At 45.4% G+C, this 17,864-nt stretch overlaps 1 protein-coding gene across 3 annotated transcripts in view; it reads left to right on the plus strand.

Annotated features, from left to right (window-relative positions):
* The window catches only part of ZNF511 (zinc finger protein 511), a 158,317-nt gene that overhangs the window by 85,524 nt on the left and 54,929 nt on the right, over window positions 1-17,864 (plus strand). For all 3 annotated transcript variants that reach the window (XM_086921998.1, XM_086921997.1, XM_086921999.1), the window contains one exon: window positions 8,173-8,349. In XM_086921998.1, the coding sequence (XP_086778124.1) occupies window positions 8,173-8,349 (177 nt within the window). The remainder of the gene's footprint in view (window positions 1-8,172; window positions 8,350-17,864) is intronic.

Raw genomic sequence — 17,864 nt, forward strand, 5'->3', positions numbered from 1 at the left:
GGGTGGGTCCAGCGCCGGGCGATGGTGCAGAAGCTCGTGGGCAGGGGCCACCGGATTGTCCTCGTGGCAGGGCCTACTGGCTTTGCAAAGCCGGGAGCTCACGTAGATCCGGCGCCAAGACCGCCGCAGTTCCAGCAGCTCCGGCGCGATTCCGCCGGCGACAGGCTGCCCCTGTGCGGTGACCAGAGTGTATCCAGGGGGGCCCCCCAGTCGTCGTAGCTCCGCAACTGCAGGAGGCCCGGTGCCAGGGTAAGCAGAAGGCAAGGGTCAGCGTGGTCCACCAGGGCCGGTGGAGCGGCGCAGCTCTCCGCCGAGGGGGGAAAATGGCGGGAAGGTCAACCGCCAAACCCCGCGATTGCAGCCAGGGAGGGGAAGGAGGTCAGCGCGCTGCGGCTCACCGGGTGGGTCCATCGATGAGTGGTGGTGCAGAGGCTCGTGTGCAGGGGGCACCGGCAGGCCCTCGTGTCCGGGCCTGCGTCCCTCGTGGAAGCCGGGAGCTCGCGTAGGTTCGGTGCCCAGGCCAGGGTCAGCGCGCTCCGCTCGGGGCAACCCAGCTCCGTTAGCTCCGGCGCGACTCCGCCGGCGACAGGGCGACTCCGCTGGGGCAGGGAGTCCACAGATGGGTGTAGGGATGGTCCGGTGCCTCGCCCGAGGCGCTGTGCCGGGCCCCACCCCGGGAGCCAGCCGAGATATGCCTCTGAGGGACCACGGGAAGATGGCGGCCAGCGGCCGATTGCAAGGGTCCCGGACGCCGGAGCCGCTACCGCTGGGAGCTCCACAGCCGCCGTTCGCCGCCCAGAGAAGGCACCAGCTGGACCGGTGGCTCAGGGGGGGACCCCAGAAGCGGACGATCCCCCGAAACTACGCTGAAACAGGCCAAAGTAAGCAGCGGGGCGACGGAGCTCAGGCGAGACACGTCCGCTCACATCGCTGTCTCGGCCACGCCCCCCCAAGCACTCATTTTTGAACATCAAGGCTTATTTTCTAACATGAGATTTTGACCAACGCAAGGGATAGGCAGAAAACGAGGGGAACAGATCTGTAGAAAATCACTGACAAAGGGAGAAAGGAGAGAGGAAAATGAACTTGCAGGAGTGAAATAAAGGGACAGGAAGAGTAGGATGCTGGAACAAAGCAGAATAAGGTGAAGCCAAGTCTTAGTTGCCTTGGTACTGAGCAAAGCGGTACAAAAGGGGGTGGTGATGGACGGAGCATCTGAACCAATCAAACACACGCACCAGTCAACAGATCTGGGTTTAATCCATCACCGTTCTTTAGCCCACTCTGCCACCTCAGTTCAGACATGGCCATATGCAAATCAGTCTGACCCTGTGCCTCATGGGAACAGTCCAGCCCGAACTGCCAAGCCATGCCTTCCCTGGCCCGGAAACAAGCTTCCTAGGACCAGTTTCTGGCATTACAGCCGTCTTCAGCCAGGCTTGCTAGAATCCAGTAGCAAAGTGAGCAAGGGACTCACGTCTAAGCATACCCTGCCAATTTATGGCGAACAAAGCGGTACAAAAGGGGATGGTGATGGACGGAGCATCTGAACCAATCAAACACTCACACCCAGTCAACAGATCTGGGTTTAATCCATCACCGTTCTTTAGCCCACTCTGCCACCCCAGTTCAAACACGGCCATATGCAAATCAGTCTGACCCTGTGCCTCATGGGAACAGTCCAGCCTGAACTGCCAAGTCATGCCTTCCCATGGACAGGAAACAAGCTTCCTAGGACCGGTTTCTGGCATTACAGTCGTCTTCAGCCAGGCTTGTTGAATCCAGTGGCAAAGTGAGCAAGGGACTCTTGTCTGAGCATACCCTGCCAACTTATGGCGAACAAAGCGGTACAAAAGGGGGTGGTGATAGACGGAGCATCTGAACCAATCAGACCAATCGTCCATCGCCACCCCCTTTTGTACCTCTTGGTACTGAGCAGTCTTGCATTCAACAACTCAAACCAAGAACTCTTTAAAAACAAGCATTTGCAATGCAATAGGTCTCGCATTTGCAAAAGTTTGAGCTATTGGCATTGTAAATGACAAACCTTTTATCTATGTGTTGGTTTTGAAAACAGATAAATCAATGGCATTGTCATTTACAATGCCGATCGCTTAAACTCTCGCATTGTAAATGGCAATGCCTTTTTCAAGAGGTTAGGGTTGTTACTATTACTTTTAAGTTGAGGCTGGCACAAATTCTCTTTTAGGCAGCAAACACCACTAACAGAACACATTTAACAGAACACTGAAAACATATCAAACTCAGATGCAATATACCATATAGATAGGTATCACTGGCCAGGGCACCTCCTTCTCTCCCTTTCAGCTGCTCAACTTCATTTAACTTAAGCCCATGTTCTCGCACATACAGTACCACTTTTCCACAATTGAGAGCAGTTATAACCCAGCAGACACCATTAAGTAATGACACGCCTCCTTCACGAAAGTTAGAGAGAAAGACAAGAAAAGAGTTCGCTGTGACACCCAATGAGCCTGATCCTCCAACACAACACACATGGGCCGAGGGTATTTGTGAGTCCTGCTCCACAGCCCCTGGCAAGAGTGGTTTGCAGGCAGCGATAAGTTTGGAAAAAATAATATTTTCGGGCACACTCCTATATGGGTAAACAGGAATGGGGGCGGGGGGGAAGACAGAGGAGAGAGGGGGGGGACATTGGAGAGAGCAAGGACCTGGGCAGAGCAGGTGAACAGGGCACTGGGAGTAGGCACGAGAGGGCATAGAAAGGAAGGTGGTGGTGGGGGGGGGGGGGCTACAGGAAGTTGCTTTTGGCTTTTGCTGCCGGTGTTAGGGCAAATACAAATCGGTAAAACGGAAAGCTACTGTTAATTTTAAAGTCTAATGGTATGGGCTAGAATGGAATAAATACCTTAATGAAACAATATTAAAAAAAATGTTTTAAAAAAAGACAGGCAGCTTTAAAGACAACGTCCTTTTCAGACCCGCCCAGAAAACAAATTAACATTAGGATTTATTTCGATTTTTTGAGTCTTTAGGTATTTTGTGGAATTATTTAGATCCTTAAAAATTGCCCTTTTCGTAACCCAGAGTACTATGGCGCGTAATGCAACATAACTCGGCATATAAAATAATATAACACCATACAAACTAACATAACATCACGCATTGACCCTGTAACCATGACAGCTTTGGTTGATTACCTAAACTATATACAATTGTCTGTTTTGCAGTTTTGTATAGCGCTAACTTGACCCGGAGGGTTTGGAGCGCTTTACATAAGCACCAGTTACATTACACAAGGACTCATTCATACACATTCTGAAAATCATTACGTTCACTTGGAAGAGTTAAATATTTTTTCGTCCCCAATCTTTTCTAAGCAGTCATACACTTGTGCGGCTGACAGAAGTTACTTACCGGACCCAGGACATGGTTGTCTTGTCACTTCTTAAGTCTCGGAGGTCGCATCTGCGGTTCTTGCTCTTTAACCAAGGGACTGACCGGCTTTAAGCCGCAGCTGATATATTCCTCTACCTCAACCGTTTCCATGGTTCGAGCAGTATCTAAAAGCCCGAAGAGCGAGGCGCCGTTGCGAACACCAACTGGGACCTCTTGAGCCGGGAAGCGCACACACCATTAAGTGATGTGAAGGCACAGAGATTGAAATGTTAGCGTGGTGAGATCAAACGCCATGCAAACACAGTCTACAGAATCAACATGGGGGGGGGGGGTGGGAGGGTTACAGGAATGTAATATTTTAAAAAGAAGAAAAAAATGAAAGTTAAAGCTATTGGCGCTGTAAATGACAATGTTTTTTTGCAATGGAGTGATGATCATTGTCCTTAACGTTACCCGGATCGTGAAAAAGATGTTTACGAATGTTCTTAGAAAACGTTTGATTTGAAAGCACATGCACTGGATGTTAAATGAGCAAAGGGAGTATGTAGATAATTGAACAGGCAGAATGTCGTACCACTGTTCAAAGATATTTATTAAAAAAAAGTGTGACTGATTACACTTAATGAAAACATGTCCAGTGAACACCACTTAATTAAAGTATGCTAAAACAACCACATAAAAAGTCAAGTCGTGTAAGTAGCTGTGTTTAAATATGGAAAATATTAGGATGTCTAAATCCTATTCAGCCGACCATTGTGACTAAAGGGAAAATAATGAAGTGCTGTGTATTAGAGCACATTAATGCTGTGCGGGTATTTGATAACCGTGGTGTCAAGGTTTAAAAGTCCATATCGCTGCCTCATTAATCTGTGATTGCTACCATAGACATAACATTGCATACCGAGTGCAGAGAGTTGTCATACATTGCTGTGCCGAAGTTTAGCTAGAAACAAGATGCTATAAAAAACCAGTGTTAATACTACGGGGCCTCCCAAGCGACACAAGAAGGAAATATAATTATATTTTAATTAGAGGGTGCTTACCCCTCTTGCCCCCGAAAAAAATCACCGCCGCAGCCCTGCTCCGTGAAAACCGGAAGTCAGGCACTTTTGGCCGAGACGGGGGCGGGGCCTGCAATCCGGCAGGAAGTCCCGCCCGCCGACACCGAGGAAGAAGTGAAGATGGCCTCTCCGCAGCCCGGGGCTCCCATGAGTTGAGGAGAGTCCCGGGGCTGCCAACAGCCAGAGTGTTGCAGGGCTCCCAGGTGCTGGAGGGAGCCCCGGAAGTGAAGTCCTGTCCCCTGGTGCCGTGAGGAGACTGCCGCAGAGAGAAGCCCGATGCCCAGCAGCAGCCCGGTGAGTGCCCGACCAGCCCGAAAGAGCCCGGTGAGTGGGAGGGGAGGGGAGGGGGGTGTACGCGCGTGTGTCTGTGTGTGTTCGAATGTGTCTGTGTGTGTGCGTGTGGGTCTGCGTGTGTGTATGCAGTGTGTGCCTGTGTATGGCTGTGTATGTGCGCATGCGTGAGTGTGGTGTGTGTCTCTGTGTATGCGCATGCGCATGTGGTGCTGTGCGCGGCCCCGAGGAGGAATCTGAGACCGCGACGCTCGTGCTTGAGCTCCGTCTCAGATTCCTTCTAACACGCCGACAACAGTTGTCTTCGCAGACAAAGCAGGCTCCGCCTGCTTTTAGGTCTGCTCGCCCTAAAAATGTATATATACATATTCACACTACTTCCAGCCTTTTGTCCATGCGGTCTCTTCCACAGAGCACTCACAATGAGCATCTCTTGCACTCCAAAGGACATGAGCCGAGTGTGTCTTCTCTTTTTAACCATGGTAAGGGTCTGTGCCATTTTTAGGTCTCGCACCTGGCGATTACAGCGCGAAAGCGCTGTCTCGCCTGCGAGACCTATAGTCACTGGCTCTGCTTCCCAGGAGACAGGAGATGGGCACGCGCAGCATTCTGGAATCGGATCAGGTCGCGCACTTGAACGCGCGCTCGCTGTGCCCATCTCCTGTCTCCCTTGCAAGCCTCATGCACTTCTCACGTGCAGTGACGGGCAACACTCTTCTCACATGCAGTAACGGGCAACACACAGCCACACCCCCCCTGCTTTCGCTTCGCATTACTCACACGCATGCACACACACACAAGAGCGCACACACACACACCAATTCCCCCCCCCCCCTCCCCTTCCCAAATCTTCTGATGTCTGAAATTGTTCTCTGGCAAAATAATGTTAAGTTGCAAACAATCAATTTGTGTGTCAGATTATTTCAGCCCTAATCCACAAAATAATGTGTTTGACTAACAGTTTACTTTTGCCGTTAAAGCTATTGTACCGAAGTGTCAGTGATGTAACTATAAAATAATGTGGCTGCGCCCTCACTCACCGGGCAGGACTTCCCCGCTGCTCTCCAAGCACGTCTTTCCTCCTCCAGCGGGTCAGGCTCGGCAGCAGGCTCGGCTCTCCACGGAGCCCCACTGGCTCACACGCTCGCGTCGGCTGGCTTTCTTCACAGGTTCCCGTCTGCTTCCTGTCGCAAGCTTGTTGTTGCTTTGGCGGCCCCCTCTCACGGTCTTGCGAGCCGCGCAGCACTTCTCCAGCACAGCGGCGAACCCCGCATACGCCGCCACTGGGCACGCGATTTACACGCTCACGGCGTGCCTTTCACTTTCACTTGTGTTTTTTTGGATCCATTTCACAGCGAATTTACGAAGCGCTGACGTCTTGTTATCTCTATCTGGCTCATCTCCAGGAGTATTTGAAATCAGTAAGTTCTGTTCTTGCATCTTTAGGCCCAGCTTACATTGTTATTATTTACTGATGATCTTTGTGATGATGAATCAAGCTACAGTTGATATGCAAAAATTGACTAATAAACTATCATTGTATTAGGTAACAAATCGATGAACTGGAATAACACAAGCATTTCGAAATTTGGTCAGAAGAAAAAATAAAAAGATGTATGGAGCCTTAACGGAGTTACATGATATAATTATTTGGAGATACTTTTTACTCCCTCTACTTGATGGGATCAGCAACTGACAGCAGTTGCCCACGAAGTTCAGGCTGGGTTCACAATATTAAAACCTTTTAACATCCAGTACATAGGACTATCCTGGCGTCTGGTTATGAGTACTTTTTCAATCAAAAATAGTGCTAATCCTCTAGTTTTCAGTTCAGTTGCAGCAGGCATGGGGCCCACTAGTGTTCGGTTTAACTTAATTGGATGCTGTGGATTGAAGCAGTTTATTAATGTGTAAAAATTAATTCCTACAACGTTGCATAGATTGGAGCTTGGTAGGACCTCAATTGCCCTCAGGGTAGCCAGGATGGCCACTTATTGGCTGACATTGAAAAATGCTAAATCTGATTCCATTACTCGTCTTACTGCTCCGGAACGAAGTACAACAGCCCTCATCTTTTTTCTCTCGGTGGGTTATTACATCATGCAATGGAATTCAACCTGCAAGACATTGAACAAAGATAGGCTATGTGAGATTTTGTTTGGGTAATTACCATTACTCTCATAACTGCCTTCATTAAGGAGCAATTGGCAGGCTAGAAAATGTGCACGTTGGATGTTGAAACAGTGCAACATATTCTATCAATGTGGCCCATGTAACATGAGAATGCAGTATCTCAGCATAATTTTATTGATTATCAATATTGGTATTATGATTTAGGCACTCTATTGTTAGATTTATTATTAGCCAGTGTCTTTTGGTGCATAAATATGAACCTATACATAGAGGGCCTTTAAATTGGGCTACTTCATCCCATTGTGTTGTTGGACTATCGTTGACATTTTGCTTCCGCCCACCACTGGATACACCATAGAGTAATCAGTCAACCCACTTTAACCATTGATTGGGTCCCGTCATTAAGTGACAACATTTTACACCTTTACCTGAGCCTCGTCAGAAGGGGGCCACCGAAAGGGGCTTATGAGCCCGTTTCAGTATTTTGCTATATAATCGACATCCGTCTTGACGCTCGAACACTTAGAAATGCCAGGCATTCCATCCACAGTCACTGTAATTATCGGGTTCAGATGTGATTTACAGATGAACGCGGTAGTCTCTGTATTAAAATATATATATATGTCCACCAACAAGCAACTCAAAAATGCTGTACAGCAAACTTGATGCTGCGCTTTTCAAAGTCTCTGCAGTTCTGTAGCAGAATAAACAAGCGTTTGCAATGCAATAGGTCTAGCATTTACGTGAGTTTGACCTATTGACTTTGCAAATAACAATGCCTTTTATTTTTGTTTGTTTTTAAAACATAAATAAAAGTCAGTGTCCTTTCCAATGCCAATAGCTTAAACTTGCTGTTTGTGTTAATGCACGTACAAATACAAAAAATAAAAAACAATCTCATTTACAATGCCAAAAGTTCAAAATTTTAATAATGCGTGACCTATTGCATTGCAAATGCTTGTTTAAAATTGGGTACGTGTTTTGCCCGTAGAGAGTATCTAGTTACTCTTCTTCAAATCTAATTTCAATATTGATACAGCTCTCATCATTAATTTCCAACTAATGATTTCATCCCGACAATTGCAACTATATTTCATAATATAAATAATAATTACAGCTATATAAATATCTAAAATCTAAATTAAAATGTAGTTTCCCTTTGGTTTATTTTATGATAGGGTTCAACTTTGCATTATGATTGGAAGCTATTTTGCTCTACAAGTCTAAGAATACCTCCTAGACCTTGCTAGTGTGCGACATCATTGCCAAGATACACTCACATTCTCATACTTTTCTCTGTTTTCAGATGTCTTCTCCAGGTTTTCTGACATTGCCTCCTTGTCTGGAAGAATCTCTTATGTCTGGGGGGCTATCCTTGGCTGCAGTGCCATTGCTGCCAGTGAGTAGAGCTGCTTATGAGACCACAGGCTTCACATTTAAAGCGAAGAAAGCCTGGCTACCACGAGAGCACCCCCTGTGGGAAGTAAGTATGGTGACAGCACTGTGAGTTCTCTATTAGGGATTTTGAGAATGATGCTTGTCTCTGAGATTCCCAAACACGCAACAAGGTGAACCCAACAACAAAGGCAGGCGGGAGGCTGGTCAGTGGGTGTTAAAGATAGGGGATAAGAGTATTATTTTGGAGTTATTTGGAAAAGTAAGGACATTAATGGCATTGTACGTATATACATACAGATACCGCCATACCCAGAACACTGGGTAACCCAGTATGCAGATTATCTTCTATTTATTTACAAAGTGTAACATACTATGCTTTTATAGGGCCAGGAAGTGTGTTTAAGTGTACCATTGTTATAAAACAATGTGTGCATAGCTTGATCTGAATGTGTAGTTGCAAATGGTATGTCAATTGAGTGGTTTAAAGTCTATGTGTCAAAGATGGTTCCAGGACCGCTGCTCAAACTGTTGCTGCAAATGTTCTGCCCATGAAGATCTTCCGGATATTTGGTTATGTTGTGTCAGAGAAATATAAGGAGAGGAATGCAGTCTCTCTGGTCATAAATGCATAGCTCACACATCAGTCATATTGTCAGGCTCCAGACATTAGCAAACACAGAAGTAATACAGTGTCAGTCATTGGCAATCACTCCTTTTAATTTACTAGGTGCAAGTCAATGAAACTGACATGTTGCACCAACCTGGCAGCAGAGATACCAAAAAATCCTGCCCTCTGAAGGTACAGCTGCTCCATAGCTCTTCACCCCCTCTATCGCCAGAGCGGTGCTGATAAGCTTCCAGGAAGGTTGATTGTTATGAAAAGTTGCACTTACAGTGTAGACAAATGAGTTTAACAGTACCCGACACCATAATCATAAGCATGTTTTCCGGTTGAGTGAACAAAATGGCCACTGCTTACTTTGACAGCCCTTCCAAGCCCCTTTATGATGCCAGGAGCTCACCATGCCACATTATACCACCCACCCACACCACACCACACCACACCAAACCCACTGTCAACAATTCTCAAATCTGAGTTCGCCAGAATAGGCAACAAAGAAATGGACATCAAGCAAGTTTCAATTATGTTGATACATCTTACTGTTTTGAGAAAGCTGTGAATGAACCTGTTGAAGTGGTATATCAATTAACCTGAGACGGAAGATAATTTACGAACATCCTTTTGGCGATATCCTTACTTTTTAAGTTTATGCTACCTTTTTTGCCACTCAGCTGCTTTAATTACTAACAGATATGCCAAAGGGAGATATTAGTAACTTTAAAACTAGTGACAGTGCTCAGAATAACTCATTTATTTTAAGATGTTTATTCATAAGTTTTATTTTGGATAAAACACTGTCACTAGCTTTCCTACTGTTGCATACACAACAGGTATTTACCCCTGACCTTCTTTAAAACTTCGACGTAAACAGTGCACCCAAACCTCATATGCATGATTTAACATCCCTCAACTTCTCACCCACTGGTAATGGGGTAGTACATACAAAAAGCAGAAACAGGCAGGGGAAGGAACCTGGCCTCTTGATACTAGAAACATGTCTGTTATTTCACTAATAACCCTTTACATAGCACAAAACAATTCGTGAAAGGTTTATTATCACTGAATTCAACCATAATTATAAACCTCAGAAAAATCAAAGATTGAACACAAAACTTCAAGGATCCAAAGTATGTCCTGCTTGTCACTCTACGGCTGTCTACAGTGGGTGCAAGCCTCTGATGCATTTTACAATTACTGTAACTTGTGACCCACAGATTACATGAGGATCTCTGCCACAAAAAGCATTTACCCATTGATCTATCTAATCCTAAATTAGAGAGGGCCCTACTGCTGGCCAGTGGGGTGAAAAAGTACGAGTGGAGCTTGGACAAAGGACCTTAACTAGGATTTCTTTCCAAGAGGTGTAACCTATGTAGTTAAGGATTCTGCTTAAAACATGTGAATTAAAATCCTATGCTTTACACAGTGTGCCATTTGCCAGTTTTTGTGCCTACCTCTGAGTTTTTCATTATTGCACCCAGACATATAACAAAACAATTGATCTATGCCTAAAACAATACAGATCTTTTCTCTTTTCCAGTGGCTGTTAACTCTACGAAGTAAACGAGTGACAATAATGATTTTGTGTTGAATAATTAAAGTTTAAATTGTTTCAATTCTGAAACTATGAGATTACGAAATAAGCATTACAAAGGTCTGTGCAAGGAGTAATATTTAAGTGTCTCAATCTCTTCCGTCCAACCCTTCACATCACTATCCATTGCAGTCTTGCTTGTTAGACACTTACTCCCTTTTGCCCACATCTTTCTGAACTCCTCCATCTGCTTATGTCACACCACATCTTTCCCCTGCAGCACTGTCTTTTCAATGCCTTCTTCTGTAATACTTTCTTTCATGTCTCCTCTTTCATTCCTCCAAACGAACAACTCACCCAGTCACCGTTGAGCACACTCAATTTTCTTTTCCTTTGGCACTGATAATAGCCGTATGCATCCTTCTCACACTTTCCCACAATAACATTTAGCACATATATGACCATTGCTCTGTGCACTTTGCTGAGGGGCAAAGGATTGGATGTACATGTAATCTGAAAACCTTAACAGCCCGCTGATAGACACTGATCTCAGCCTCAACCTCAGCAACAGAGCTTTCCTTTATGCCCTATCATAAACCCCCACCATAACCAGAACTTCCCAAGACACCTATGGTGTCTCAGTTCACTCAGTCATATGCACTAAGTTATGTTGCATGAAAAACAACAACGGAAACTCAACATTTGGAAAACTCAAATAATCTTAGTGAATGTAATATGAGATAAACCATGAGATATGTGAACATAAACTGCTTTGTTTACATTGATTACATTAGGACTTTTACAATTTGTGTTGAGAAACTGATCTGTGAGTTTGTCGGTAAAGTTTTGTCTATGATAATAAAGCCAGGTAAGGACAGGTCTCAAAGCCTGTTTTAGCCCGCACCTCTTAAAGCCCCCCACCTCTTAAAGCCCTGCTGCTTGCATTTCACACAACACACTATGATGCACTCATCCTCCCAGATGTGATAAGTGGTGACTAACAACTGCATCCTAAAGGCACTGCTGACAATGACCCGATTGACAGATTATTTTGGTGTGTTCAACCCCAAAACACCCCGTCCTTGAAGCTATGCCCCTGATTGTATGATGCCTCTTGGTGAATCACCTCCCTTTAAAAGCGAATGTTTAACAATGACAAGTTCATCGTTGATACACCCACCAAACCCAACACTGTTCATAAAGGCTCAAAAGCCAAGCAACTCATAATATTGGAGTCAAATGTAACCTTTTCGCTGACTTACACTTTTGTTTTTTGCGCTTCCCGCTTACTAGAACAATAACATGTTTACAATTTCTGCTGTTGCCATCTTCCTAGTCAGTGAAATTGTTAATACCCTGCTACCTGTTCACATTGATACGTTTATGTATTACCAGTCACCCTACTTATCACTTGTTTCCTTAAACACACTTGGTCTATTATAATACTACTCTCTTTTCAAACCTTGTTTTCCTCTTACAGCGTCCTGTAGCATGACACTATCCGGTTTGGCCAATAAGTTTCCTTGGTTGTATATGGAGGCTGTCACCGAACTCTGAGTCCAATATTTTCTAATATGCTTCTTGGTTAATTAGTCTATTCCCTGTATTACTCTGCGTGTTATGAGAGTTTCAAGCCTTTCAGTGACAGTCCTTATACGTATTACCTCTTTTTTAGGAATAATCACAGGTCTAATGTATTAAAATAGTTTATCATATGCTTCAGCTCTCATATTTTTGTAGTGATCATCGGTTTCAATGCTAGATGCATAATCTTCCTCCTTTACTTTAACCCTTGTGTAGTACCTATAGCAAGATACATAATGGGCTTTTGCTGCCCCTATGTCACTACTTCAAACTGCTAAGATCTTTGAATCACAATTAATAGTTGCATACTCTTGAAGGCTTTTCCAACTCTAAGCTCCGTGGCCTTGACTAATTTCTCACACGTTGATTTGCCCTTGTAGCGTTTCATCTTTCAACAAAATATACTTCAGCATACACGGTTTAACTTTAATGATGTTCTTCCGTTTAAGCATTCACTTGTGCACTCACTTGTTTCAGCATTATCACTGACACTTGCTTCAGCTTTTTGCTTAAAAGTGTTTAAATCTCTCTTCAGAGTAATCGGGCTCTTGCACTTCCGCTTTGCTTTCCACATTTCTCGGAGTGTCTAACAGTGGAATGTGATTCCTTACTTGAGCTGCCGCTAACAACATATTCCATGATGAGTAGTCTTGCAGGCTTGTCAGCGTAACTCGATGTTGGACATTTGACCATAAACTAATTATACACTGGGGATCAGAGGGACAGGATGTGCTTGTTTTAGTCTTCTTCATGATGCTACAGGGTCATTCACCACCAGCTCTGGAAAAATAAATTATTAAAACATTTATACATTTTTGCTTGTTGTACTTAATATAATCCTAATTACTATTATTATTATAATTTATTATCTATTTATATAATCACATTTACTGTAGCTGTTTAAATAAAAAAGAATAAAACATTTTTTTACAAAGGTTGCCAGTACACAGAAACAGATTCCCTGCACATTATAGATGAATGTTTTTGGTGTAATGTTACGCATTGGTGAACAGAAAATTTCGACAGTACATTGTTCGATATAAAGGAGGGATATGGGGACAACCACCCCCTCGCCATGTGGCTTCGGTTTCGGGAGAGTGGCCATTGCCCCCCCCCCCTCTCGTTCTTCTGTTTTTCTCCGGTGTGTGACTCATGTCGCTGTCGTCGTTTCCTACCTCTAGGCCATAATGCCTTCGCCATGGGGCCCAGATCTTGGTGAACCTTTTGGGGCAGCCCCGGGCTTTGTAAGTCACCTTTTCAGTGACACAAGTCCATACCCGCCCTTCATTCTGCGAGATTAGGGAGATTGGGGCTCCCCAGTATCTAGCTATGTCCCTTTTGGCGACTACTAGTCCCAGGTTGCATAATAGAAGCTTAGCACGAGGTAGATCAATTTCTGTGGAGATTCCCAATAGCACATGTTTTGCCTCCCTGCGAAGCTGGACATTCAGTATTCATCTCAACTCCCCCAGTATCAGAACTCAATAGTTCTCTACAAGAGGACACTCCCATAATGTGTGTATGAATGTGCCGCATAGGATTTTACATCTCAAGCCGTTGGGTGAGTCCGTTCTCCCCATAGCGTGAAGACGTGCTCTGTCAAAGTATACTCTGTGTAGGATCTTATATTGTGCTTGGCTCCATTGCAACTTGATTAAGACTTCCCTATTGTACATTAGGGCCTCCTCCCAATCAATGTTTGGCAGCTGCCCTGTTGAGGTTTGCCACCTGGACCTAAGAGGCCCCAACCTGTCCAGGACGTTATTGATTAACTTTTTATATGTCCAAGAGACTGCTTTATCCAGAATTTCGTCCTGCAGCAGCCTACCCTCGAGTGGGGCGAATTCGGGGAGTGCAGTAGGATCTATCACCTCCGCTTTCCAAGCATGCTGTAATTGCAGAAATGTGTATCTTTGAGAACTGTGTATTTGGAACTTAGGCTGGGGTGTCTCGAATGTGATTAGGTCTCCCTCTCAAAGTATGTCACCCAATCTGGAGATCCTTGTTGTGTCCCACCTTTTGAATCCCTGGAGTCTGTTTAACTCCAACAGCCTCGCACCTTCCCAGAGTGGTGTCGCCTTCATCAGTTTTTTGGCCCATTTCATTTGATGTTTGGCCCTTTTCCATGATTCCACTACCCTTTGAGTAGCAGGTAGTAGTTTGCTGGTGTCCCCACCCCCGTATAAGTGGTGTAGGTATGAACGCTATGGAAATTGTAGCCTCTCCATTGCATAGTTGGGGTGGTCCCCGGGCATATGTCCCCATTCGTTGATGACTATCAAGTGTGCCGCCGATAGTAGGATTGTATGTCAGGTATGGATATCCCTCCATTGTATTGGTTGCATTGGAGTGTGGATAGGGCTATACACGGGTGTTGCCTATCCCAGAGGAGGGTGTGTAGTTCTGCGTCGATTGCTGTGAAGATTGACTCCAGGATTCGACAGTATGTGTTTTGTAATACATGTAGGAGTTTCAGGAGTGTTATCACTTTGAACAATGCGGCTCTCCCAAGGATCGTAGGAGGGAGCTGTCTCCAGCGAACCACGTCCTCTCTGAATTCTACCAGTACCCGCTTAATGTTACTTGTGATGCATATTGCATCGTCGGTAGAGACATAGAGTCCCAGGTACCGAAAGCCCTCCTTGGCCTCCGTAAGTTGATCTGGTATACTAACGGTGGTGGGTTGGCCCCTCACTGCATAGACTCTAGATTTGTCTCAATTAATATGGTACCCCGAGTGGTCACCGAATTTTCTAAATATCGGAATCATTGAAAGGAGTACCGTATCTGGGTTGCTAATGTATAATGGTATATCATCCTCGTATAAAGAGACTTGTTCATCTCCTAAAACTCCGGCATTGTCTCTAAAACCACGCAGGTCTGGGTGTTCCGTGATTAAACACGCAAGCGGCTCCAGTTCCAGTGCAAATAGCAGTGGCCACAGTGGACACCCTTGATGCGTTACTCTTTCCGCTGGGAAATCAGCAGACGTCTCTCCGTTGACGCACACCCTAGCTCTACGGTTTGTGTATAGTAGATCTAACCATGCCATTAAGGTCGGTCCAAAATTGAACTTTAGCAATGCCTTATGCATGAAAGGCCAGTGAACCGCGTCAAAGGCTTTCTTGGCATCTAGAGAAAAAGGATGTGTGGGGCCGGCCTGTTCCTGACTGTTTCTAGCCAATGGGCTAGACGCAAAGGTTGAAGCTCGTGGTGTATTTGGGCATGAATCCTGACTGATGGCAGTGGACCAGCGAAGCAATCACTGTGAGTAGCGGGGGCGCCAGGATTGAGGCCAGTATTTTGGTTTCGTGGGGGATTCCTGGGTTTGTGGATCACCACCATGGTGACTTTACGCATTATACATGTTTAGGAGGTGCAGGGCTAATAGGCTGGTGTTGCGTTTGAAGAGTTCGTACGACAGTCAATTTGGTCCCGTGGTTTTCCCTGGGTTTTGCCTGGAGATCACATCTGCCACTTCCTTGAAGTGTAAAGTCGTTATAGAGAGTCGTCCGATCCTCATGTGTGATCTCGGGGGTGGGTATAGTATAACGTTGTTTATTATTTGTGCCTTGCTCGCTAAGGGTCTGCTTTGTAGAGGGCTTTGTAGTAGCGGGGAAACACATCCGTCACTGTGTAACTGTAATTTTAAATAAAATTCACAATAATAAAATTTTTCCATCTCTATGCGTCCATACCATGCCAATAAATCATATTACAACCCATCGCCCCTAAGTGGTACCGATAACATGGTTGGCTTAAGGTCTAAATGGAATGGTGGTAAATGGAAACTTACCTTCCCTATAGTCATTGATCTGTCCAATATTTGAAGGCTATGTCCCTTTCTGATGGCACTGGACATTTTTCTCTCAACTATCAATTCTTGGCTTCTAACAGTAGGACTCTTGTGTAGATGTTGCTCTTAGCTGTTAAGGGCCAGGCCATGAGTAAAATATCTTTGTAGATTCAGTGCTTTATCTACTACTCTAACCCCCCACAAATGTTCTACAGTGTAAAAAAAACAATATGTTCCGTAGTTATGATACCATTATAGTAGGGGTAAGTGTGAGAGACAATATCTTTCAAAAGTGCAGCTATTAAAGCCGAGAACAGATCCATCTCTAGGCATAACCTGAATATATTAGCAAAATGTTGCGAGTAGTGTTTGGAACCATTTACATTACAAATCTTTTATTGGCGGACCATTTGAGCTGTTGCAACATGTATACTTTAGCACAGTTATCACAAATAATTTGTAAATCGCGACTGGCATTTGTGGTTACCCTTTATTGCCAGCCCTTCAGAGTTGTTGGCACATAGCCATACATACATTAATCTATAATCTTTAGCACTTTCTAATATTTCTACATTATAGATGCAATTACGACATTGAGCTAAGGTGAAGGAAATGGTAGAGAATGTAGAACTGCTAATATAGGTTCCCTTCTAGGACAGCTTTGCTTGTTCTTTTACTGACTCCTTGTTGGAAATTGCTCTTTCAGCTGGGTTATCCTCAAACCTTTTGCCTGTCTCCTATTTTTCTGACCTTTTTGTTGGCTTTAGGACTGTGGGCACTTTACCACTTCAAATCTGTGCTAAAGGGCATGTGCTCTCTCCCCTAAAACTTGGTATGATTGGCTTACACCTGCATGGCATATTTAATTTACCTGTAAGTCTCTTGTAAAGTGGTATACCATAAATGCAGGGCCTGTAAATTTAATGTTACTAGTGGGCCTGCAGCGTTGATTGCGCCACGCCCCACCTTTCCCCCCCGAGTACACAGCCACTGTAGCTAGCAGCCCTCGTTGTGCTGCCCAGTAACCAGGGGCATGCTAGGAGCTCTAAGTTCCTTCTGGTAGTCCCCGCCCATGGGAAAAGCGCGCGTTAGCGCCTCTGTTATGGCGAGAGTACTTTGTGGAAGAAGGGGCCAGGTGCTGCCTCGCGACCAGCGAGTACCCTCTCTGGGTCGCTGCACCACAGATGAGCGCACAGACCCTGCTATACGACTCAACCAGGATGGATAGCCTGGCAACCAAGCGGCATCCATGCCACCCCACCACAGAGAAGCATGTGAGTTATATTTATGGCCTTCTATTCGCGCTGGAGGTATTGGCTTGGCCCCTGGGAATTTAGCCGCTGCCATGCATGCTCATGGGCAACTGCACGTGGTACACCTAAACGCGAAGGGACCCTGCAAGGCCTCCCCGCTAGGTCTTACAGTTTGTGCCCCTTACATGGAAGGACGCATCTTCTCAGTGGCGGCTCCTCCTCCAGGAGGAGAACGAAAACAATAATAACTAACGTTATTGTTTTCCTTCCTGCTCTGGGGCGGGACAGGGCTATGGGCCGGGCTGGCCAGTGCAGGGATCAGGGGACGAGTGTAAAGCACACTCTACAGTGCGTGTGACGGTTTGACCAGCACAAAAGGACCGGTTAAAACATTGTGCGCACTTCGAATCTTCTCCAGGAGGCTGCATTACACAGCCTTGTGAGGAACATGCAAAGCCTCCAAACCCCCGTCTGAGCGCCGGTGCCGGTGCTCAGACCAATCCCAGAGTTGTGATCTGACAGGGGCTTCTGGGAGGTTAGGAGCTTCCTGTTGTGGCGAGGAGACGGAGCAGAGGCGGCAGCACCCGGTGGCAGTCAGGTAAGTCAGTTTCTTCTTCTTTTTTTCATTTACCCTTCTGCTCCCCCGCCTCACCACCTGTGCTTAGTATTAGCCACTACTGCATGTTCTCTTGTTCAGGGGAACCACAACAGCAATAGTCTTTTGTACTACCATAAAGTCCCTAATAAGCGTGCGAGTGCTTTGCCCCTATGTATTCCAAAAGAACTCATCTTTTCACCAGGGCTATACAAT

This window comes from Lissotriton vulgaris, chromosome 5 (assembly GCF_964263255.1).
Source record: "Lissotriton vulgaris chromosome 5, aLisVul1.2, whole genome shotgun sequence".
Classification (NCBI taxonomy): Eukaryota; Metazoa; Chordata; class Amphibia; order Caudata; family Salamandridae; genus Lissotriton; species Lissotriton vulgaris.